The sequence below is a fragment of the Periplaneta americana genome, chromosome 5 (assembly GCF_040183065.1).
Source record: "Periplaneta americana isolate PAMFEO1 chromosome 5, P.americana_PAMFEO1_priV1, whole genome shotgun sequence".
Taxonomy (NCBI): domain Eukaryota; kingdom Metazoa; phylum Arthropoda; class Insecta; order Blattodea; family Blattidae; genus Periplaneta; species Periplaneta americana.
The window spans coordinates 125,802,394-125,828,450 of record NC_091121.1 but is presented as its reverse complement, the minus strand read 5'-3'; the positions used below and the strand labels follow the sequence as shown (position 1 = coordinate 125,828,450).

The 26,057-nt window shown below is 34.4% G+C and overlaps 1 protein-coding gene across 10 annotated transcripts in view; it reads left to right on the top strand.

The window, feature by feature from the left end:
• Nucleotides 1-26,057, top strand: part of LOC138700159 (uncharacterized) — a 356,318-nt gene that overhangs the window by 280,889 nt on the left and 49,372 nt on the right. For 7 of the 10 annotated variants that reach the window (XR_011332264.1, XR_011332263.1, XM_069826557.1 and 4 more), the window contains one exon: nucleotides 1,295-1,370. Coding sequence is in view for 8 of the 10 variants with exons in the window: in XM_069826557.1 (XP_069682658.1) it covers nucleotides 1,295-1,369 (75 nt within the window). In the remaining 2 variants the exon portion in view is untranslated. Of the gene's footprint in view, nucleotides 1-1,294; nucleotides 10,636-12,890; nucleotides 13,167-26,057 lie in introns of those variants that run through there. The other 3 variants (XM_069826555.1, XM_069826556.1, XM_069826553.1) reach the window with 2 other exon arrangements.

Genomic DNA, 26,057 nt, shown 5'->3' with positions numbered 1-26,057 from the left:
ATGGATATATATGTGTGTGACTTGATCCTTCCTAGCACAAAGGCAGTACATCAGTGGAAAAATATAATCATAAACAACACCATGGACAGTATCAAGTTGGTAAAACATGTGAGGAACCATTTTAAAAGTTCCATCACAGTGCAATGTATGGGATCTGGCTAGTCGTTCCAATGCCTGATGTGTATAAAATATTATATGGCGACTAGGATAATTCATTCCACTACAAAAAGAGTTCTCCAGTAAATGTGCTATTATTTAGCAGTATTATTTCGCACTGCTTGACTGATTCAGGCAGTGGTGGCTTGTTTGCATTTTAAGCCTGGTTAACAGATTGCAGAGGACTATTTATTTCTGGTAGGGTTGAAAGTGTCTCCTCATCTTCAACATTCCGAGTTTCCTGCCCAAGAATAGTGGACAGATATTCTCTTGCTCTTTGTTTGATTGGATTAGTAACTGTCCTCACTCCAGCCTCTGTCCTTGCAGCTTCTTGTGTATGACTTCCTTCTTTAATTATATTTACATCATTTTCAACATCAGTATTGGTTACACACCTCGCATTGCAGATGTCATGCTTCTCACATTTTCAGTCCTTCCTGTTACCATTTTTTCTGTCACTATGAAAGGGATACATAAAAGAATTGGGGACTAAGAGATTACGATTTTTGTACTTGCATTGGAGTATTCCATAATTTTGATGTTAAAGAGAATTTGAAAAGTTAATTTCCATAATAATGTACGTAATTAAACAGTTAATTTCCACAGTAATGGAATATTTATAGTTCAGTATTGTTGGATGATAAGAAATTGACTTCATGCTGCACAGTGACTGAACATGTCTGCTACCGAAAATAACCGGTGACCAAAATGTCTGTTACCTACATGCCTTTGGACATTATATTCAAAGACCCTTGTTGACATTGGACATAGTGTGTGTGGACATAAAGTTGTGGATGATGTGATGATGACCGAAGGTGTATGAGGTGGACAAAGAGAAGCCACCGAAATATCCTGATAGCAGTAGAGCTAAATGCTTTTTGCTGCCCACCACAATTTCTCGTTACCATGGTATTCATTCAATAGGAGACAAAATGGTTCTGTATCCTTTCATTCTGTTACTATTACTCTACCAAATGAACTGACATAATTCTTGGTAATTTTAGCTACCTGAATAGGAGAGCTTATACTTGTTCAACACATTTTCTTAACTGAAATTCATACAAGCATTAGGCCTAAGATGTATGTATAAGGATTATTATTTTTGATTAAGGCATTAATTAATCATGCATTTTTATAGGGATATTACCGAGTATATCGAGGTGATGGTACATGTGGAGTGAATCAAATGGCAACATCAGCCATTGTTGGTTAAGGTAATGTACTTAGTGACACAAATACTCTAACTTTTAGTGTGATAGCTGCTAATTTTAGTTACTTAGGAGACATATATACATATATATCTTTTTACAAATATCTTTTGAATCTCGTTTACATCTCAATTTGCGAATTTTTGTTGTAGTGCAGTAATATTGATGTGATAACAAGAGATGGGTTTCATGATACAGATTTTGACAGTTAGCTATATTCAGATACTTTAAATTCATTAAATAACTTTGTAGTTTATAGTTCATTAGCTTTTTCAGTAAATTTGAATGTACATTATTTTGTAAGCAATTACCGAGAATATAATAATCATTACATTTTATTCATATGGCTATGGAACACAGTTGAAATACTCATGCATATTCGTTGTTATAAAATATTTAATATATATACATATATATTTTTTTTAGAATTTACTTCAAATGGTTGTGAACATCAAACTCGAATAATTAATTACTTAATGTTTGAATAGTGAGAACATGTATTACTTAATTGCTTTATTGAAATGTGCTTATAATGCCATATTATGTTGTGATAACATACGTCTTTAGAAGAACAGAACGCTTTTAAAGGGTATAAACTTTTTGAAACAAAAATAATATTTATCACAAAATTAACCTTGTTTTCTTTTTATAAGTAATATTATTATTAATCTATATACATGAGAAAATGTGTGTGCAGATTATGTCCATAAAGTGAGCATAACAAAACCTTCGTTCCTCCACTGTATATCTAAAGTACTCTATATATAATATTTTATAACATTATGACTCCATCTCTTGTATACATAAAACAGATAGCTGTTTGCTGTTGGTTTTTTTTATGTATTTATGATGTTACGTGGTAAGTCAGAAAGTATATTACATAATTTATTTTACATTATTTTTGTCTCCTTTACTGCAATAATAATTCTAAAAATAAAAATAAAAAACAAAATTAGTCTAGCAAACCAAACAAAATTTATGAAAATACTTAGTCCATAACAGGCATTTTAACATGCACTAGCTACATAACGTCTGTACTGACTTATAATAATGAACACAACAAGCACACAGAATGGAATGAATAGAAATTCAAGATTCATACTACAAACTAAGGAACTTGAGCAGAAGAAAACAGGAACAACATAAAATCTTTATTTTGTTCAAGAACAAAGGAAGAAATTACACACAAGTTAGTTGTTATTTTTCACAAGTTAGTTAAGCCGTATCATGACTAGTCAATAATCGCCATTACCATCTCTCTGCTATAAAATTATATTATATAATCTGGTGCATATTGTAATTTTATTATTGTTAAATTTTCCAAACATTATCATCTTAGTTTCTTTATTCATTGATGGACAGTCATATGAAATGATCATATTATTTTAAGTAAAAGGAGCAGAAACTAATGACACGAATCTACTACTATATTTAACTTTTCTAAGAAATGGTAAATAACTAATAGAGTTTCATAAAGAATTAATAAAATTAATATAGCCAGTGATGCAGTCTGCACTTAACTTTTAAACATAGTGATACATATTAAATGGTTTTGCTAGTAAAAGAAGAGCAGAGAGGAAGAAATAATTACTGGTACTGTTATATTTTTTCTTTATTAAATTTAATAAATGGGAAATAATTTATACTTCCTGACATACCATTGCAGAGCATTTTACTACTCAGTTTACCACTTGCAATATAGCCTGTTTATGAAAGATGAGGGGAAAAGATAAAGAACATGTCATTAGAGCATAACATGATCCTTAAGCTTGTATAACTTTTCACGGATATATCTTTAATACACAAACTATATCGACTGAATATTGACGTTTGGTTGTTTTACAGTATGTTAATTTTAGTGATTAATAGACGTTTTTTGTGCCAATTGCTCTTGGAACTAGTGTTTCAGATACAAACCGATACTAACAAGAAATATGTAACTGTTCTATTACAAATTTGTATAATTGTTACTCTCATGTGTTTGGTATGATTTAGGCAATAAGTATTTTTGCATTTTAAGAACTTCTATTGCGTTATTTTGCTTTGCAAACAGCTGTTATACTTTAAATTCTAATCAGATCAGTTAGTATCTTAATTAAAATGTAAAAATGTAAAGAATTTTGTATTTTTATAGAAAGCCTTTTTTACCAAAGGCAGTAATAATATGCAACATATAAGGTGTGCAAGGAGTGTCTCTTTGACATATCATATCTTAACAAATTCATTTTCTTTTTAAATGTATATGTAACTGTTTGTATTTATCCAGGAGTGGACCAATATTAAACAGAAACTTTCATACTAATGATGCTTGTTAATGCCTATTGTAGAGCTAAATCTAATCAGTTTTCTAATAAGGATCACCCTATTATTTTTGTTAAAACAATGATTCGACTACTTGTTCATTATAACATATAAAATTACATGTGAAATAGTGATATTTTATAACCTGAAATGTTCTGATACTTGTTTCAAACAATGATGTCTATTGCCAGTGTATATATTATGAGCATGTATAAAACGTACACCAATGAAGTACTATATATTTGACTTCAGATTAATATCTTTGAAAAATATTGGAGTGCAAGAGGTCAAATGACTTTATTGTCAAACGCCTGGCATTAGAAAACAACAACATATTTGAATTCAGATATACTCTTTTCACTATCTTAGTTCCTGATCTCTCTTATGAGACTAAAGAATTTATACAATCTGTCCACTGATATTTTTTATATATGAGATGTGAACTAATGATATCATACCTCTTCCATTCTTATATCTTATTACATGATAGAAAAGCTTATTGCAGAGAATATTGTCCATGGAAATAATACCTTCTATCATTGAGAACCAGTACTTGATGGACATATTTTGCACAAACTGCAGTGTTTTTCTTGCATCCAATCCAGTCACACATATTCGTAGCAATCTTCCTCTTTGAAGTGCAGTGCAATCAGAAAGGCCAGTGTTTCATGTGCCAGTTGGATATTTAGATCATCATATGCAGTGAGCTAGTTACAATAGATTGTGACTTACAAATTCTATGTTATGAAATTTCTCTCCTGAATTGCATTGAAGTCTTTATTTTCTGATAACTTTTCAGGTGTGTAGCTTTAGGATGCATTTTTATGGTATGGTATGGTATGGTATGGTATGGTTTATTCTCACTCAAACTTTTGGTCCTGCTGGCCCTTCACATTATATAGTATTCGGGCCAGCAGTCCCCTCCATATACTATTTGCAACTTGCACAATACTCGATGTTAATGACCGACATCTCTTCATCATTTAAAGTTCACCCACTAAGTCTTTCACCACACTTCCTATATTTCTGCGTTTATTAAATATTCCTTCTTTCCCTCTACTCCTACCTTCTACTATTTCCTATTCCCTTTAGGATACATTTACATCATTCTGACTATAGTGAACTTAATGATCATTATTGTCATATAGTCAGTCATTACAAATAAAACTACACATCCTTTGATTTATTTACCTTCTTTAAAAGAGAACCACAGAAAATGTAGTGTTTTAATGTTTTTCATTGATTTATTTACCTTCTTTAAAAGAGAAACCACAGAAAATTTAGTGTTTTAATGTTTATCATTTGATATCTTTTTTTCTGAGAAATATAAGTATAAAATTGGCTAAATGATGATAATGATGATGATGATGATGATGATGATGAAGAGGTAGAAGAAGATGATGATGATGATGATGATGATGATGATGATGATCTTCATAAATAGATGAAAATATCGAGATGAATAATACTGTACCTTATCTTACCTGAATCTGAATTTCGTATCTGCACACTGTGAAGCCAAGTAACCAAAAAAAAATTATAAATCTATGTGTAAAATTCTTTGTTCCCAGAATAAATTGGGGTGATCAGAAGTTAGGATATTTTTTAAATCACTGAAATTTGTCAAAAACAAGATTTACACAAAAATAAAGCACTGTTTCATTCACAAAAAGCTTTTTCTTTTTCATGTAAATGAGGATAAATATCAAATATGACCACAATCTTGTTCTTCAGTTATTATAATTTCTTTGTCATGGTCTCTAAAGCATTCGGAAGAAAATAACGCAAAATACTTAGAATTTCCTGAATAATAATTCATTACCGGTACTTCAAAATGTTCAATACAGTATTAGGAGGGCTACTAAGATAAAGTGTTCCTTTTATACAATTCCATAATCAGAAATTCGCACCTCTTAGGCCAGTATTACACTATCAAAGTTCTTTGATCAAATTTTGACCAAAGAATTTAACGCGAGATTTGAATCAAAGATTACTACTATTACTACCTATTACACTACATCAAAAATCTTTGACCAAATCCAGTTTTCAGTGTAGAACGCTATGCAGACAAATACAGAATACGTGCAAAATGCCGCCATTATTGTGAGTGCGATATTAATATTGGCTTTATTAATAAAAGCTAGAACACAAAAGAAGAAGATCAGAAATTGTTGGATTTCTAATTTCACTTAGTTTCTGCATTAATAGTTCCCGGTTTTTATGTAATTCGGACATTTCGAGTTATAAAGAAATATAAATTTAAAAGTATTTTTTATGACTCCAACAGTATAATTAAATTTTTCTGCCATTTTCACTTTTTATTTTCAGCTGTTATTTTAGTGCCTTCTATGTTTCAGTTAGATTTATTTTTTTATCGAAAGAAGACATATTATGCTGGTCATACTGGTAGATGTCATTTCACTTCCTACCTACAAATCGTTGATACTCCCATAACAGCTGATGTTTATCCACCATTTTCAAGCTGTTTCCATGGTAACTTTGATCAACTGTAATGACATGCAGGAAATCGTCAAAGAATGGTCCAAGATGGTTTTCATCCAAGTTCTTGTATCAAAGGTCCTCAGATTTCTTTGAACAAAGAAATTTGATGAAAGAACTTTGATAGTATAATACCGGCCTTATATTTGATGAATGTAGAGGTCAGATGTTAGGAAAAGCGACTTAAAATTCATTTTCCACAAGTACCGGTAGTTCTTTTACTGGTTCATGAATGTGAGATGGGCGTAGGGTTGCCAGATTTAAAAAATAAAAAAAAAAAACGGGGTGACGACTCTTTGTTTGTTTATAACGACATTTTCGCATCTAATAGACATAAAATATTACCTAGCAGCTAGCATACGTTTGTTGAACACACAAACATTAAATATTATATATTTATAACTTTCAAGGGCTCGTCAATCAGATTTTGTTAATTGTATTTCACTGAACTCTTAGCACTTTTTAATAATTGAAAATCACACTTTGAAAAGTTATAAAATCCTGAACAGGATTTGTTTTCATAGTTCACTGTCCCTGAAGTCCTTCCTTGATTAAATCTGTTGAGCATCTGTTTCTTGTGTCACTCCACTTACTTTTCATGAATGAAAAGATTCGTTCCACAAAAGCATTTGAGCCAGGGATGCTAAATAAAAATCCCATCACCTTGGAAATCTTTGTTCACATTGCTGCAGAGGTAATCTCGATGGCTGTTGAACTCCTCATACAGGTCATCAATGCAAACATTTTTACTGAGCTGAAACACTTCTATGGCTTTTTCAAAATCTTTGAACTCAATCCCTTCCTGTAGAAAAAATGCTGCAAGGGATGCATAGGGATTCTCATTTGTCATATCATATCTTTTTTGCAGATACTGAAGCATATTTCTATAAAAGCTGTTCAGGTCTTCAGTAACCTTTTTCTGTAATGGCATAGACAGTCCATTAATGAGTTCTTTTCCCTTGTTACCAAAAAAAGTTGTCTTTCCTTCTCTGTTGGATTTTAGAACTGAGAAGTTTCATTTCTTCGTAAGTCTCTAGTACAGTTAAGTTAGACCTTTCCAGTGTTTTAGTTACCATTTCTAGCTGACTTCCAATATTACTTAAGAAATTAAAATAGATTGCAGGCAATACTGCTTCCTCTGGGTCATCTTTCATGAAAATGTTAGATAATAATTTTGGACAGTCTGGAATACTATTGTAGTAACTTTTAATTGCTTCCCAGTTCTAAGCAATTGTGAGATGGCTGGTGATAATGAGAGCCATCTAGTTGGAACATGCCTCAAAATCTCAGTCCAGTCCAAATTCACAAATTCAAGGAATGATTTTAACTCTTCTCTTCTTTTGGCAGAGACAGAGAAGTGATTATAGACCTTTAAGATTACATTTTCAACATAATATTTAATTTGTCAATTGCAAACTTAATTGTGTTATGTATGACATGATTAGAGCAATTAGTTTTCACTAAATTTGGGTTTTTACTTCTCACCAACTGATATACGGAATGTGTTTTTTCAAAGTTTACATTGGCATTGTCTGTACAATAAGAAGACCATAATTCACATCCAAGTTGTGCTTTTCTAAGCTCTGCTGCACCAAACCAGTAATTGCCATAGACGTTTCCTCAGCACTTTCAACAAAAGCTAGAAGTTTATTCTGCACTCCCTTTAAAAGGTCGAAGTACTGGATGCAAACTGGGAACATTTTTCAATTGCTTCTGTTTGATGTATCGGTAGCCAACGAAAAAAATTTTGAAGTCTTTTCTGGACATCTTAAAATAGACGTAAAGTCACTAACACTTTTAGGAGCAAGAACATTCTTCACTATCATTTCTGCTTTAGTGCGTCCACATGAAAGTTTGTAAGCAATCGCAAAATCACTGAAAATATGGGACACAAGTTTGTTTCCGCAGTCCAGACTGGAATAACTTAAATTGTGTTTCTCTGGATGATACACTAAACCAAGTTCACACGTGGTGATGTTGTCGTATTCTTCTTTATTGTTTAAATTAACAAAGCAATCCGAAAATTTTTTTGAACTTCTAAATCCAGAATTACATTTTTTCTTAATTTTATGTCCCTTATATTGTGCATGTTGCCTCAAGTCACTTTCTTCACCATGCAAAATACTGAAATTCTTCCTACGCATGGTACAAAATGTCTGGTTCTTGTCTGATGCTGGCTTAACCCACGAAAACATACCTTCCCATTTCTTAAGATATATTTGAGTATGTTCGGCCTGGGATTTTAACTTGTTCCATGAAGGAGTCTTTGATGGATCTTCACCCTCAAACAGTATTGCTAACTGGACACTAATTTTCTAGTGAAGATTTAATGGATTAAAAATACACTATCACCAACAACCATGCTTGAAACAGACAGCAACAACATGAAATAGAATGGAAGCATCAGAAGTGGAACTGAAAGACAAAGTCAGAGATGCTTTAAATTCACTCACCATTGCTGGCAGCAACTTGCTGCTGTATGATCGTTGCTGTTTTGGTTTAGAAGCTCAAGTTTTGCCAACATTCACGAAATACAACGTAACCAAAAAACCTATACAATGTTATCTTCCAAGGATTACAGAAATTTTAAGAGAATATTTAACCCATGAGATATAATTCAGTAATTCGCAGTAAACTTAAACAAAAAAAAAAAAAAAAAAAAAAAAAAAAAAAGGAGAATTATCCACTCTGGGTAAATAATAAATGGAGGAACAAAATTTGGGTGAAAAAACGGAAGAATCTGTAAAAATTGAGCATCTGGCAACCCTAGATGGGTGCCTAATCATAAAGATTAGGTTTCAATGTTATGTTCTGAATTTCTGTATTTCGCAGTCTTGTATCACTGTAAAGTAACTCTTTATCCATCTTTAATTTCTTCAAAGAAATCTTGAACTATGATAGAACATAATGTGAAATCACACAAAACATCTTTCACATCATGTAGTTCTTATTGAACGATAATAACAAATTGAATTATGGTCGGCCATATCTTGCAGCTATGGCTGTTGATGCAATAGATGTTACAGCTTCGATTTGCTACATTTGGAAATAAACGTTTTCAAAGTAACCAAATTGAAAAGAAACATTCTGTTCTGAATGAAATGGTGTTTATTTTTATGTAAACATCGTTATTAATACAATTTTAGTGATTTAATAAGAAGCCTGCCCATTTTGTACCTTATTTCACTAAGGATGGGTGTCCATTTTTGCTGTTTTCGGATTCTTCATTATTCTAATAAGAAAAGGTTTCTCTATCAGATCACAAAAGCTGGTAGTACAACTGCCACTGGTTTACGAGAATCTGTTTGTTTAAGGTCGGAAGTCAATGTCATTGTTGGAGCACTGAGGGCGAATAAGGACTTCCAACTTCAGAATTCACAATAATGGTATTTTCATGGACAGCCACTTAAATAACATGGACAATCGCCCTTATGATTAACATGTTCATGGTTATGGGTTCATGTTCATAAGGCAGTAGGCGAAAATCTGTTTCATTTCGGTCCCCCCCCCCCTGAAAACCTCATAATTGTGACAACTGCCTGAGTGAAATAAGGTACGGTATATTTTTTGTTGAAATTAGCTTCTAAAATTTATTTCATTGAATAATTTTAAATGATATAAGAGAGAAATATGATTTCATATGTGTACTTAAATAAATGCGATCAGTAAAATTGAATGCTCTGGAAAATAAATACAATGCAAATTTATTTTCAATGGTACTTGTCATAACTCAATGGTTTAAAAAATGTTTTTTCTTTAGAAAGTTGAGATAATTTAGTTTTGGAACAATATGGTACTGTATTAAATGTAACATGTAAATTTTTATCAAACATTGTTCACTTTCTGCCATAGATGGTGTAAAAAAAGAGGAATTGGAAGTCTGCATTAATCACATGAAGTTTCTTGAAATTTGTTACGAAAAAACCTACTATAAAGTTACATTTGTAGTCACTATAATGTAAAATTTCTTAGCCTTCTGTAGCCTATCCCAAATTATTTTCAGAAGCTTCTATATTAGTTGGTAGTGAGTGATCTAAGTAGCACATATTTGTAAAATTAAATTTTTTTATTAATTTTTATTTTGCATGACATGGTTGTGACTTCCAGGTAATATTGGTGGACAGTGACATGGTGGTAAAATAATATTGAAATCTAGAGGGTAAAATATGAACTTCAGAGAACATTGAAAAATGTAGGAAACAGCAGCCATATTGTAACATTGAGGTCACATTGGCCAACAGGATGTGACCCTCAGGTCATATGGGCCATTGGAGGGTTAAAAGTGTGCGTTAATGAGTAATCTAAATTGTTAAAACTGATTCGCTCTGATCTACGTTAAAACTGATCTACATTTATGTAAGAATAGTACTGATACTAATGGATAGTATTGTTTGCAATTAGCTTTCTTTTTAATATAGTTGTGTAAAAATTACAGTTTTATAAATCAAATAAAGATGATATGCAAATGAAATGAACTAGTAAATTAAATTTACTTACGTATGATTATTATATCAAATAGTTTTATGTGTGCATTATGGGCTACGAAAGGTACTAGAGATCAGTAATTAATTAAATATTTTTAAAAAACATTACAATTTGATCCAGTACTCGATGTATTTAACAAATAGACGTTACATATGTATTGTAAAACATTTTTATGTGACCATAATGGAGATATTAAATGACGTGAGGTTAAATGTATAAGAAAGTGATACTTCCTCTGATTAATGTTTACATTGGTTATGGTTGATAGCTAACCCTCTTCCTGATATGCTACTGAAACAATTTCTATTTAATATGTTAACCTCTTGTTAAATATTCATTGCTGTCCATTGGATGTCCGGTTTAGTACTGATGTCATATGCCAAACACATTATTTAATCCCTCTGCCAAGTCACAGAAGTTGCCACAAAATATTATACGTAAAATTTCACTCATTTAACTTCACACTTGTTATACACTATATTGTTTAATTTCACTTCCCATTCTTCGCCTCCATTTTTCTTCTACTCTTCGTCTATTCTTTCCATTTAGATCTATTGTGTTGTTGAATGGATGTGAGACCAATATTCTACATTGAATTCAAGCTGATCAGAGTTTGAATTCAAGCTGATTCAGACTTGTTTCAGATGCAACTGAAATTAATTCAGTAAGAAACTTCTCAAATGAAATCCAGGTTTATCTTCAGTTTAATAAACTTTTGTATAAAAATAAGTATTGATATAATATGATATAATATAATATTTTGAACATCAGCTTTCTCTACGGAGTCTCCAATTTATCTTAGGAAATCATCTTCAGATATTGTTATAAGAGGTAAGAAAGCTTTTTTAAAAACTGATTTAGGAAAACTTATATGCAAAGAAATAATAAATGATTTTGTTTCTTTCAATACTAGGAAGGAATGTGAATAATAATAATAATAATAATAATAATAATAATAATAATAATAATAATAATAATAATAATAATAATACTAATTTCACAATTTGGGACATCTGGCCGACATCTACAGCTGACCACTAGGATCCAGAATACAAAGCAAGGGTTAACTTAAAAATAAAATACAATATGATTTGTGGAGAGAATACAGAGCAATGATAAATTTAAAAATAAAGTAAGTTACAGTTTGATTTCAGAGAAACATGAAATGGAAAGTACAATGAAGAATAATGAAATGGGGTAAAAAAGTAATAAAAATATTACGTAGTGTTATACAATTGAGTGTGTAAAATGGATAATGAATCTCACAATACCATTAGATAAATTTTGTTAATGTCCTCGTTAGAAAATTTAAGAGAAAGGAGAATGGTTTTGGTTAACTTAAATGAAGTTCCCCTAGCGCCAAAAGAAGTCCTTTCACTTCCCATATATTAATATTCATTTTGTATCTCTCACAGAAGTGAGGAATACAGGGATTGTAAATAAGGCTTCTTTTCATCGTTAACATTGACTTGTTGATAATCCTTCTCAAAACGGACAGTGGGGTCAAGAATGAGACTTCTTTGATTCTGGCGATCAATGGCTATAATTTCTGCTCTTCTTGTTGAGCTATTCTCAGCCAAGCAGTGCACTTCTTCGTAATCCTCCCACTTTGCCTTCCAAAGTGTGGTTGCGATGGAGCTTCTCACTTTATGGTGGTGATTGTTTCTCAGTAGTTCTCCTTTAGGGCAATAACCTAAAACATGCCCAAAGGTTTCTACTTCGCTGCATCCTGGATGACGACAGTTTTGATCTTGGAAGGAATGACCTGGCACAAATCATACTGCTGCGATGTTTGTGGACCTTCGTAATCCTCCCACTTTGCCTTCCAAAGTGTGGTTGCGATGGAGCTTCTCACTTTATGGTGGTGATTGTTCCTCAGTAGTTCTCCTTTAGGGCAATAACCTAAAACGTGCCCAAAGGTTTCTACTTCGCTGCATCCTGGATGATGACAGTTTTGATCTTGGAAGGAATGGCCTTGCACAAATTGTACTGCTGCGATGTTTGTGGACATCTTTATGGCATTTGTCCACTCTGAGGATGATATCCCTCTTCTATTACTAATCCAAGAGTTGTTTTTTTGATCTTCGCTGTAAATCACCACTTCTTTACCTTTTTGTGGAAGATGACACCAATTATTAAACGACCTCCACCGTAACTCAGATCTTAAACTTCGTCCTGTCATCGAATGTGCTTCTGCATTGTTGGGAATGTTTAATTGTGAAAGAGCTTCTTGTTTTTCAGTTTCAAGATTCCTGCAGAAATGGAGATGTTCGTCATTTACTTTTAGAAGACTTCTGGCAATGTTGTAGTATCGGAGGTGTACTTCCCATTCAGCATTAAATAAACCAAGGCCACGAAGATTCTTCGGAGCATATAGCATGTCATTCGGACAATTGTGCGGTAAATCCACAATTTCCTTAGCACTTGTCCGGACAATTTTATCAATATCATGTAAGAAAGATTTTGGAATCTTATTCAATGGTGTACTTTGGAGTGAATAAATGATCTTAGACCATATATACTGATTCATAATATTCAGTTTTTGATCAGGTATCAGTAAATTGGTGGTGATTAACTTGTCAATATCTTTACCAAAATTTCGAATAATACTTGGTTGATCAAATAAAATTTCTGCAGAAAATGTAATTCCCAAATGTTTGACAATTTCACCCAGTCCAATAGAATTAATTGTATTTCCACAATTCAACGTGATAGTGTCTTGGCTGAGATTACCATGTTTAATGTTAATGAGATTACATTTTTGGGGGTTAATATTCAAAACAATTTTTGATAAATTATGAATCGTCAAATCCATTAATATACAGGGTGTTTCAAAAATACGGGGCATAATTTCAGGTATGTATTTCCCACATGTAGACAATCAAAATAGTTCATTACAACATGTGTCCGGAAATGCTTTATTTCCGAGTTATGGCCTTCACAACATTGAAATTCACCGGAACGTTTTTCTTTCCGCAGGTCGTTGCCGTCAAAGGAGACATTAAGAGGGCACTCTGACAGTTCATTCCGAGGCGAAGGTTACATTCAGTGTTGTGTAGGCGTTAGACTGTGCGACATGTATTCAAATCAAGAGCTGGCAGAGATACACTTCATGTACGGTAAGGCGGACGGCAATGCTGCACTGGCTCGTTGTTTGTACCAGGAGAGGTACCCACAGCGACAATGTCCAGATCGGAAGACATTTGTACGTCTCCATTACCGTCTGTGCGAGTATGGAAATTTAACTCCCCTGGTTTGGGAAGGGGACGACCAAGATCTACAACTCCAGAAGTACAGGAGATTCTGGAGGCTGTGAACATGACTCCTTCTATCAGCACACGAAGGGTAGCGTTGCAAGTCAATGTTCCTCATACGACTGTCTGGAGACTGTTGAAAGAGTATCAATTGTATCCTTATCATTTGCAACCTGTCACCAGCAGATTACCCTGCACGAGTTAGGTTCTGTCAGTGGTTCTTGCAGCAGTGTGGTGTAAATCCGAACTTTCCTGCCTTAGTATTATTTACAGATGAAGCACAGTTCACACGAGATGGCATAACAAATTTCCACAATCAGCATGTATGGGCGTATGAAAACCCACGTGCAACTGTTCCATCTCATCACCAGGTGCGGTTCTCCCTCAACATGTGGGCTGGTATCATTGGTGATCGATTAGTTGGACCCCATGTACTTGTAAACGGACTTACGGAGCAGGCGTACACAAACTTCCTGGAAAACACCATACCTCATGTTTTAGAAGACACTCCACTGATCAATCGTCAACACATTCACTTCTTGCATGATGGCGCTCCTGCACACTTCAGTCGTATGGCTCGCCGGTACTTGGATCGAAGGTTTCCTGATCGATGGATAGGTAGAGGTGGCCCAATTGCTTGGCCTCCACGCTCACCTGATCTGAACCCTCTCGATTTCTACTTGTGGGGCCATTTAAAATCATTGGTTTATTCGTCTCCGGTGCCTGATTTGGAATCCCTTGGGAATAGAATTGTGGCATGTTCTGAGGACATACGCAATACTCCTGGAGTTTGGGATCGTGTTCACAGGTCAATGAGACATCGATGTGAGGTCTGTATTCAAGCAGGAGGTGGACATTTTGAACATCTTCTGTAATGACAACGACCTGCGGAAAGAAAAACGTTCCGGTGAATTTCAATGTTGTGAAGGCCATAACTCGGAAATGAAGCATTTCCGGACACATGTTGTAATGAATTATTTTGATTGTCTACATATGGGAAATACATACCTGAAATTATGCCCCGTATTTTTTAAACACCCTGCAGAAGCTGACTCAAGATCCTTACTAATGAGGGCCAAATCATCGGCAAAGGCAAGAATTGAGACAGGGCTAACAGTAGGAGATAACTGGTAACTGTATTCTTGGGCTATTTCAGGTTCAGTTAATTCTTTAAGGATATTATCAATAGCCAAGTTAAAGACAACTCTGAGCTACTCCTTTATAAAGGTGTAAGTTACCACTTTTATTTAGGCCTGTTTCTATTTTGATAATGTTATCTTCCATTAATTAATAATTAAGTCTCTGAGATTGTTTGACATATCCGTAGTATCGTAGAGAGATTGTTTTAAATGTTCATGTCCTATATTATCGTAGGCTTTAGTTACATCAAGGAGAGCTACGCAGTAGTTCTTCTTCTCCAGTTTTGCATCCTGAAGAAACCCGTTGATAACTGATGAATTTATATGAGTGCCAGTGTGGTGAAGTGGAGGGTAGGTGGTACGATCATCCACTCCTCCTCTTTATCTTTCTTATATTGGCTGCTTTCGCCAGGTGGACGGCACATTGAAAGGATTGGGTGTGCGCAGCGGAAGACTTTTAGAATGAATAGTGTGAATTTGTAAAACAAATATAATTAACAATAATAAGTAACAATGTACATAAATGAAAAATGAAATAACAATAAACATGAAATAGATGAGTGAAAATAGGACGAACTAATCTGAAATGATATCCCCAGGATATGTAAATCATGTAAGTATCACAAGGCTGAGGCCAACACACTTATAAGTGATTAAACCATCTAATATGGCCGTCTCTCGACCATCAGTGACTAACCTATTAACCATATGTTCATGAACCACTCTCTAAAAATATATATATATATATGAACTATCTGAGTATGAATCTGAACACAACGCCCAGCCAACACATTAACTTAATACATGATCCATTCGACCATAGATACCACTCAGTCTGACTAACCAAACTAAAAATACATGTACACTCAATAAGAGACAATCTCTACCCAGCATAAGGCATTACATGGCAGATCACTATACATTACCCATTGCACATATTGCTCACATAAACTGTGCAAATAGCACTAACACAAATCTCTGCACTTTACCAAATGAATACCCAACGGAGAGAGAGAGAGGGATGGAGACAGATGCACGTAATAAGTAACGGACGATAATTCCAATTTCAAGGATTGTTTAAATAGCAACTAAACTCGACGCACATGATAAGAAAATAGTGGCAAAGGAAAGCGACAATCAATATGGAGCAGGGAAAGCACTAAAACCATATGTGAGACCATAATCGCTGCCTTATCACTCTAACCGTCTCGGAACATGAACTCACATTTGAAATCATATCTCCTTACATAATTCCCAATACAATTTACCTCAAACACATATATCTCACAAATATGTTACTCGATGCAAATACTAATACTTGCCCCCAAGACGTATCACTAGCAAGCGATATTTCAAACTACGATCCACTAAAATCCCAAACACACACGACGCAATTTAACTACTACACTGATCTATCTCCAGCACGTACAAAGCCCGAATAACGTTGTCTATATCTGCCGCGTACTAAAATGCTAAGTCTTATTAAATGTTTATGTCGCGTACTAGAGCTTGAATCTGAGCCAATTATTTCCGAATATCTCCCGCGTACGAGAGCCCAAATCTTGTTAAGTGTATCTGCCGCGTACCGGAACCCAAGTGACGTTCCGTGTATCTCCGTTAAAACAGGTAAACTCTCTCCCCTCTATCCTCGTGAGACGTAATGACCCGGCCAATAGGATTATTTGGAAAGAACAAATGAAGGGATTGATAGCGCTATCTATTCTGTGACGTCTGAGAGCGCTCTGACGGATGAAGTGACGTACTAGGTAAACGGCCGTGGTAGTAGGCACGGCTCACCAGGTATAGATATAAACCCCCGTTGCTGATTTGACAAATTAACGAAATTGCGGAGATACTTATTAAGAACCTTCTCTTATTATTTTTCTCACTACTGAAAATATTGATATCAGCCTCCAGTTCGTCAACTGGTCTTCTTCACCACCTTTAAATAGTAAAATTGTCCTAACTGTCTTAAGAAGGAACATCTTTTAAATTTCAACATGGCATTAGCTAGGTAGCAAAGTACTTTACTTGTCTTTAGTTCCTTGATTGTTCTCATGATTACATGATCCGGATCAGAACATGTGTGAACTTTAATTTTTTAGACTGCCATGTTACATCATGTTCAGATATTTGAATATCCTCTTCTGAAGATATAGGGTCAATGAGCTCTAGTGGTGTTAGGTCATTTGTTTTACCAAACCTATTTGTAAAATATTCAGAAATAGTATTAATAGGTATTTTACACATTTTATTATTTTGACTATTCATTATGTTTCTCACTACTTTACACCATTGATTAAAATACTGATACTGAGCCACTTCATATTGATATCGTTCTTTATGTTGTTTTCGTTTTCCTGCAGCTAATCTACCATGATTTTTCGTAGATAAGTGGAAAATAAGTCTTGTTTCCATATGGACTTTACATTTGTTATAACAACATACTGCAGGATGTCTAGGACCTGGCAACTTGTTAATAGCATTTGCCAAATATTCAGTGAAATCAACGACGATTTTCTGAAACTCCTCCATGTCACCATTATTAATAACACCCATAAACTTATTTTCAAAATCTACAATACCTTGAGATTTACCATTTGGTGGACTTGTGTGTGAATACTGTGACTCAGTATCCCGAAGATCATTTCCATTTTCCTCTCTCCCAGGGGCGTATTTTGCGGGCTACCGGGGGTAGCCCAAGGAAATTACAAAAGAAAAAGTTTATAATATAACATAATGTAATAATTTTGTATTATTAGTTTTACCATAGTAATTAAAATTAAAGTAATTGTTAGATATATTTTGTGTAATAATAGGGTCAGCGGTAGCCCAAACCCTTTAACCAGTATACGCCACTGCTCTCTCCCAGGAATAGATGTATAGAAATGTCCCATCAACTGGGTAGTTGCTTTGTTCACATCATATTTAGATATAATGACCTTGCAATGAACATCAGGGTGCTCTTTACTTATATGAATGGTTACACATTTGAAGAGTTTACCACAATATTCACACCATTGGGTATTTTGACTGTTATTCATGAGTATAAGTTACATGGGTGGTAATAAACAAACGTAAATTGCTCACAAATAAATTGAAGATGTCATTAATGCACTAAGTTATTAATAAAGCATGTCACACTACAAAATTTCACTTTCAGAATCTTGATAAGTACACAAATCTTGATTTGTATAATTGAATATGTGTTAAGTAAGTAAACAAACAACTAATTCTGATAATAATAATATTTATTTATTTCATCTCGTAAAGAGACAATATTATTTCAAAGCCTTTGATAATAATGTACATAGAGAAAATATGATTATGAAATGAGTAAAAAAATAAAATAATAATAAAACTACGTATCTGCATCCAAATTAAACATGGAATTATTAAGAAAAATTGCAAACAAATCAAAACGATATAATATATTATCCTCATTTTAAAGTAGGTTACAAAATAAAGAAATTAATGAAAATATAATATTTATTTATTCATTCATTCATTCAATATTAACTCCGAACATTATATAAAGTTCTTAAAATACCATTTAGGATGGAAATAGTTCTACGAATGAGGAAAAAACTTACAGTAGGTATACCATTATGTTTAAAACATTGTCTTTGTGTATCACAACTTCAGATCATTTCAAAATTTCAGTAACACAACAAATGTCGATTATAAGATCCAAACCTACCACAGCTCAGCTCGTGATGTTGCAACATTTCACACCAGTGATTCAGGAATGCAGTAAGTAGGGGATGATAAAGAAGTTTCTCTGAAGACAATAATTTTATTTTAACACATTCATAATGAAATTGCTATGAAGTATATTTGAAAATAGAACACATTCAAGCACCCCCAATATGTACCACAATTTCCCCGCCCATTATTAGCCTTTTGTCCAGTGTAACAGAATCCATGTCCACTGTGAAGTACACATTCAGAGACAGCTCTTCAGTTTTAAGATTAAAGCACAAGATTGAGAGTGTAGCTAAATGTTACTACAGTGTTCAGTCATATCTTAAATTTTGTAACAGATGTTGAAATTGTGAACACTAGCCTCAGTCAGTTCTTCTTGTATGATGTTATGACTTATGAAGAACACTACGAACGTCATATAATGGGTGTTCATGTAACTGATGAGATGCTTCTGAACCCTGGTAACTAGGGCTGCCAGTTTCCGACCTTGAAACTAGAAATTGACAATTAAATTTAATGTTGATAAGGAGGAGAAGGTAACATAAACAATACATCTTGAATCTTGCGTACATTACTTTTAACACTTAAATATAAATGATCACACAAACGCACCCCCACAACAGGCAGCAATGTCGAGATGACACCGAGATCTAGAAGGCTCTGATGATGGTGTCATGTAAACACCGAAACAGCTGTAAGCCACACAAGCTTATATAATTAACACGAGTAAGTTTGCCATTTAAACAATACAGTTTAAGAGTACCGTGTGAAACAAATCAGTCAGCATAGTAAACAATGCCAGGCAATGCGACCATGTAGAATGTGAGCTAATAAGAATCTCACCTCATTCTATAACCACTTAAACCGACTTTGCTTGTACATGTTGTCAGAACAACATACTGGCTATGTCTAACCTGAAAGTAATGTTTTTTTTGGGTCGGAAACTGCCAACTTTACTGATAATGATTGTTTTGGAAATTTACATATAGGGCCTAATCCCAATAAATGGAGCCATGCTTTGACAGCAATAAATATTAGTTTTTTTTTTTTTTCTTTAAGGAAAAAAAGCCATTGCAAAATGAGCTACGTTTTCATGGACAACTATTATCAGCTACGAATTCAGTAAAATACTTAGGAGTGATTTTTGATACAAGGTTTAATTAGAATAAACATATAGAATATATATAACACACTATGTAACTGATCTGTAGGAAACTTGATGACAGCATTACCAAATCTAACACAAAAAGGTGAAAACAGTTTATCACTTATAAAACGTTTGTCAAGCATGAAATGGGGATGTTCAAGAAAAACTCTTACTTCTACTTATAATGTCTATATAAAACCAGTAATTACATAGGCCTACTGTGGCGAAGCTTTAATAACAGTAATCTTAAAAAGATAAAATGATTAGAAAATCACAGTGTCTGATTAATTACAGAAGCTGTTAAATCTACTCCAATACCTGCAATGCAACTAAGAGTTACTCAGTCTCCTATTGAATATTATGCTATTATTTAATAGGTACGAAAAATTCATCAGATTTCCATTTAGCATTGGGAATTCTCACACAGCAATCACCTGGGACAAGAGCTGACTAACTGATTTCAGACTTTTTTTGCTGAAGTGGATTGAGACCTCGATATATTACATTGATACTCAGAAATTAAAGATGTCTTCATAGAATATAACACACCTGTACCTTGCTCACCACCAGCAAAATGACTATTCTCATATGGGCGAATCCATGTGAAATAAAGAGAATGTTTGTGTGTTTGTATGAAGTAATCTCAGAAGCTACTTAACCGATTTGGATAATTCCTTCATTATTTGAAAGTGTAGTTTCTCTATATGGACGTAATGCTATATATATATGCCATTACAGTAACTTCTGAGTGAATAGAGGACTGAGGTAAGATTAAAATATATTCTTACGCACAGTGTTGCAATACATTACTACTTGATTATTTAAACTTTGTTTGGTCTACATAAAATACTCTTAATTTTATACACTTCAGTTTCTTTTTGTCCACAAAACATCATAATATTTTTAAGGGTTTTATCGTAAAGATGAGTACTTTTACTGGACCAAAAATATGGGGTAAAAATTAATATTTTACCGCTGAGCTCACTGGAGCTAAGTTATTTTACAAAGTGTCACGAAATGCCACTCATAATTTACCCATATAGCCATATTCATTTCCTGTGTGTCTTAATACGAGGCGCATCCAGAAAGTAAGTTTCCCGATTTTTTCCCCTTGAAAGTAAACGTAATTAGCCGTGCCAATTGAACATGCGTAACAGATCTATGACGTATCATTCATATGCCAGCCGGACAGGTCCCGCCTGGTGCCAGTAGCGTGGCAGCAGTGGTCCGAAATGGAAGCTCTTATTCCTTCTTCCGCTGCCTGCGAGGTTCAGTCGGTGATTAAGTTCTTTAATGCACAAAGCATTGCGCCAATTGAAATTCATCAGCAGCTCTGTCAGGTCTATGGGCTGAACATCATGAGTAAGCAGATGGTGCATCACTGGTGTAGGCAGTTTTCCGAAGGTCGTCAAAGTGTCCATGATGAAGAGCGCAGTGGGCAACCGTCCCTCATCAATGATGATCGTGTTGAGCTGGTGCGGCAGTGCATCATGGAGAACCATCGCTTCACGATTACGGAGCTGAGCAGCCATTTTCCGCAGATATCGCGATCCTTGTTGCATGAGATTGTCACTAAGCACCTGCTGTTCAAAAAAGTGTGTGCCAGGTGGGTGCCGAAAAACCTGACACCCGAACACAAAATGCAACGTTTAGGAGCAGCACTGACATTTCTGCAATGATATCATGATGACGGCGACGAGTTCCTCGACAGGACTGTCACGGGCGATGAGACTTGGATTTCGCACTTCACCCCGGAAACCAAGCAGCAGTCAATGCATTGGCGGCATAGTGGATCTCCAGTCAGGACGAAATTCAAACAGACGCTGTCGGTATGGAAAGTGATGTGCACGGTGTTCTGGGACAGGAAGGGCATTCTGCTCATTGACTTCCTTCCAAGAGGTGAAACAGTGAACGCTGACCGTTACTGTGAAACACTGCGAAAATTGCGACGTGCCATTCAAAGCAAGAGGCGTGGAATGCTTACTGCAGGTGTTGTGCTCCTCCATGACAATGCTCGTCCACATACGGCTTGGCGCACAGCAGCTGTTTTGACGGAATTTGGCTGGGAGTTGTTTGATCATTCACCCTACAGTCCTGATCTTGTTCCCAGCGATTTTCACGTTTTCTTGCACCTCAAGAAATTCCTGTCTTCCGGTGAGCATTTTGGCAACGATGAAGAGCTGAAGACGTCTGTCACATGCTGGTTCCATTCACAGGTGGCAGAGTTCTACGACAGAGGGATACAAAAGTTGATCCCACGATACGACAAGTGTCTCAATTCTGATGGTGGCTATGTTGAAAAATAACTGAAACATTGCTGTACCTGTTGCCAATAAATGTTTTCCTGAAAGTGTGTGTTCTTTAAAAAAAAAAAATAGGGTAACTTATTTTCTGGATGCGCCTCGTATAATATTTATGTACCACATTCATTTTCATTTTTTTATTTATATAAACAATGATGCACAACCGAGCATGTTGGCTCAGAGTTTGAGATTCGCATTCGGAAGGTTAATAGTTTCAACTCTGTGGCTGACCAATCTGACTGTGGTTTTTCATGGTTTCCCTTAGTCATAAAGACAAATGCCAGATTGAAAATGTACATGCCATGATTCTTCACTGCCTCAATTACCAATAAGATAAACTTTAATCAAAATCTATAATCATTTACATGAACACAAGCCATCTACAACACACAATAGAAACAGGAACTCAACAAGAGTAAAAACGGCCTACTGGTTTACCCACACATTCTAAACACGCGACATGACCACAGATGTGAAAGCGTGTATAAATAAACTTAACAAAGAAAAAAAGGTGCACAGCGAGGTCAACATAAAAAATTATCTTCATACACAATCCACTCTATATTGGCATTAATTTGGAGGATTTATTAAAGGATGCATTCAAGACTAATTTAGAAAAATGTTAAACAAATTATCCTTGACCAAAAACAGATGACGGTCAGCACGTCTGGCTGCGAAAGCAGGTGGCCCGGGTTCGAATCCCGGTTGGGGCAAGTTACCTGGTTGAGGTTTTTTCCGGGGTTTTCCCTCAACCCAATACGAGCAAATATTGGGTAACTTTCGGTGCTGGACCCCGGACTCATTTCACTGGCATTATCACCTTCATATCATTCAGACGCTAAATAACCTAGATGTTGATACAGCGTCGTAAAATAACCCAATAAAAAAAAACGGATGTTCCCTGAACCAAATTTAATGATCCTATTTTAATTATATACAATAACAATTAAGAAACATGTTAAAGGAATTATCCTTGCAGAAAATGAGTACTCTCTGGACCAAAATGATAGTATTTTAATTATTATTATGTACAATTTCAATTAAGTAACATATTAAATGATTTATCCTTCTATCAAAAACGGACATCCCCTGGACCAAATGTCCAACTTTAACTATGTAATTATTTTACATTTATTTCTAACAAGTCCAGCGAAGTGCAAGGCTATGGCTAGTAAACCGTAAAATAATTATTTTAATTTACAGTTATCCCTATTTCATTATTCACAATTATCCCATTCGTTAATATCATTGGGGTAATCTCTTCAAGAGAGTGAGTCTGAATCTTGGTTACACGCGTTACCATCTCCTCACATTGGCACTCTGATAGTACATCCTTTAAAATCGCAATGGCTTTACGCCTTGGTTGTAAACTCTGCCAGCCACACCAATGTATTTGCAGAGGAATTGCTGATATTTACGACCATCATGCACTTAGCTGTGCTAGGAGCAAGGGTCACATTCCCAGACATACATCACTCAATGATATCATTAAAGGCTCTTTGACTTCTTGTGGCATCCTGTCTCTTTTGGAACCACCAGGTATTAGTCGCATGGATGGTAAACGACCTGATGGTCTCACCTTAATTCTAGGGTTTAGAGGAAAATCTTTAATTTGGGACTCCACTTGCGTTGACACTTTAGCTCCATCTCACTTGTTGAATACCTCCAGATGCGCAGCATCTGCTGCTGAATTAGCCGTCAATAAATATGCTCATCTTTTAGACAATTATATCTTTATCCTCTTTGCTGTGGAGACCTTCGATCCTTGGAATCATAATGCTAAAGTTTTGGTATCTCAAATCGGCCAAATTTTGATCTCCATTACTGGTGATCGCCATTGCACTACTTATTTGCATCAATGCTTATGTATTGCAATTCAACGTGGAAATGCAATAAGCATTTTAGCTACTCTTCCCGAATCCAGCCTTTTGGACGAACTCTTTCTTCTGTAAAATTTATTAAGTATTCTGTGTGTAAATAATAACGAACAATTCGTGGATTTTATGCTTCAAATAATAGAAGCAAAGTTTTTAATTAAAAAAAAAAAAGGAACCGCGTGTAAGTAATAAGATGTTACTTTCTCCTTCACTTATTGCAATAAGATGTTTAAATGCACATGAAATATCATTCATTAACTAAGCATTTTGTAACTCGAAATATGTAATATTGTCAACACGATTTATTTATTTGTTAAATTCATTTCTTTGTTCATTCATTAAATAAATTTTAAATGAATAACCACGAAGAGGTTAGCACATGAAGTGTTCAGACTGAGCACCCAATACGTGTAACAACTCTAATATTGTTGTTGGAAAACAATAATTATTCTAGAACTCACTTGGTTTGTGTCTTACTGATGATTTATGGTGAATATGCAATTCTGTTTTCATATACTTTTTGCAGCATCTACTTTATGCTTCTCTGTAACTCGAATGGCTGATTTCTATGTAGCTGAGGCAGGAAACACATGGCATCATGGGTATAAAGTGTCAATTATCAAAGCAAATTCCGAGCATGTTCACAATTATCCCAAATTTACATTTCCCCCAAATAGTCCTATATGTTGAGTTAGGAAATTGGAGGAAAACATATAATCTTATATGCCTAAATCATATAAACATTTTAATAATTTTTAATAATTTTCTTCTACAGATAGAATCGCACCCACATTGAAAATCTGTAAAAACTGCTAGTACATATTTTTTCTCATTAAAAGGGTCTTTAATTTTTTGATTGAAAGAAAAATTTGTTCATTGGTTGAATGGAATTCTCAAAATCCAACCTGACATGGTGAAATTAAATTTTGGGATTCCAAGTACTAATTCACTCTATTTTAGATCTTTTTTTATTACTTTTGTAATGATTTAAAATGGGTCTATATTTTTTAATTTCAGATCCAGATGTCTTTTTAAGGACTGGAATAATTATTGCTTTCTTCCATTCTGCAGGCACTGTAGTTTCCTAAATAAGTTATAAAGTTTTAACAGTTCTTGTTTAGCAGTTTTTCCAAGATTTTTAAGGAATTCAGGATGTATACTATCTGGGTCTGGTGACTTCGTGTTTTTACATTATTTATTGCAATATTCAGTTCTTCTATACTGAAATTTTTGTTCACCATTCATAGATAGGTTTCAGAACGTATCCCCTGTGGATACGGGGAATTACTGTACTTAGCAAAAGTATTCACTAACAAAATAACGAGATGTGCTGTTCAACACTACTTGTTGTTTTAAAGCCTATCTTAATTGACAAAATACAGCTGATCGCCTAAGTACCGAGAAACATGTGGTAAGTACAGCAGCAGTCCAGTCATCCAAGAACTGGTAGTTGTGCGTGGACTAACCTTTACAGAGTTGGCAGCACTTGAGACTGGAAACTCTGTAGTTTAGTTTAATTTCATATATATATATATATATATATATATATCTTTTGCAATAATTTATTTATTTTATTTATTTATTTAATAATTTACACTTCATTCATTCATTCTTTCATTTATTTTATTCCATAGATCTTACATGAGCAATGAAGCTTTAAGATGTGGAACATGTCAACATTTTACAATATTACAATTACAATTTTTACAAATTTTTTTAGTTTTACAATTTAGTAATTTTCTACAATTTTTACAATTTTGTACAATTTTTTTACATTTTTTTTACATTTTGGCGAGATGTAGTGAGATGAGATGAGGTCCGAGGATTCGCCAAAATATTACCCGGCATTGAGCTACATTAGGCATTGCAGCCCGAAAGAGCAGAAACTCGTGCTCGGGCGCAGTTCAGATCAGTTATACAAAATATATCACAAAATTAAGAGAGTTCATTGAGCACAATAACATTAATAAATGGTAAAATAAT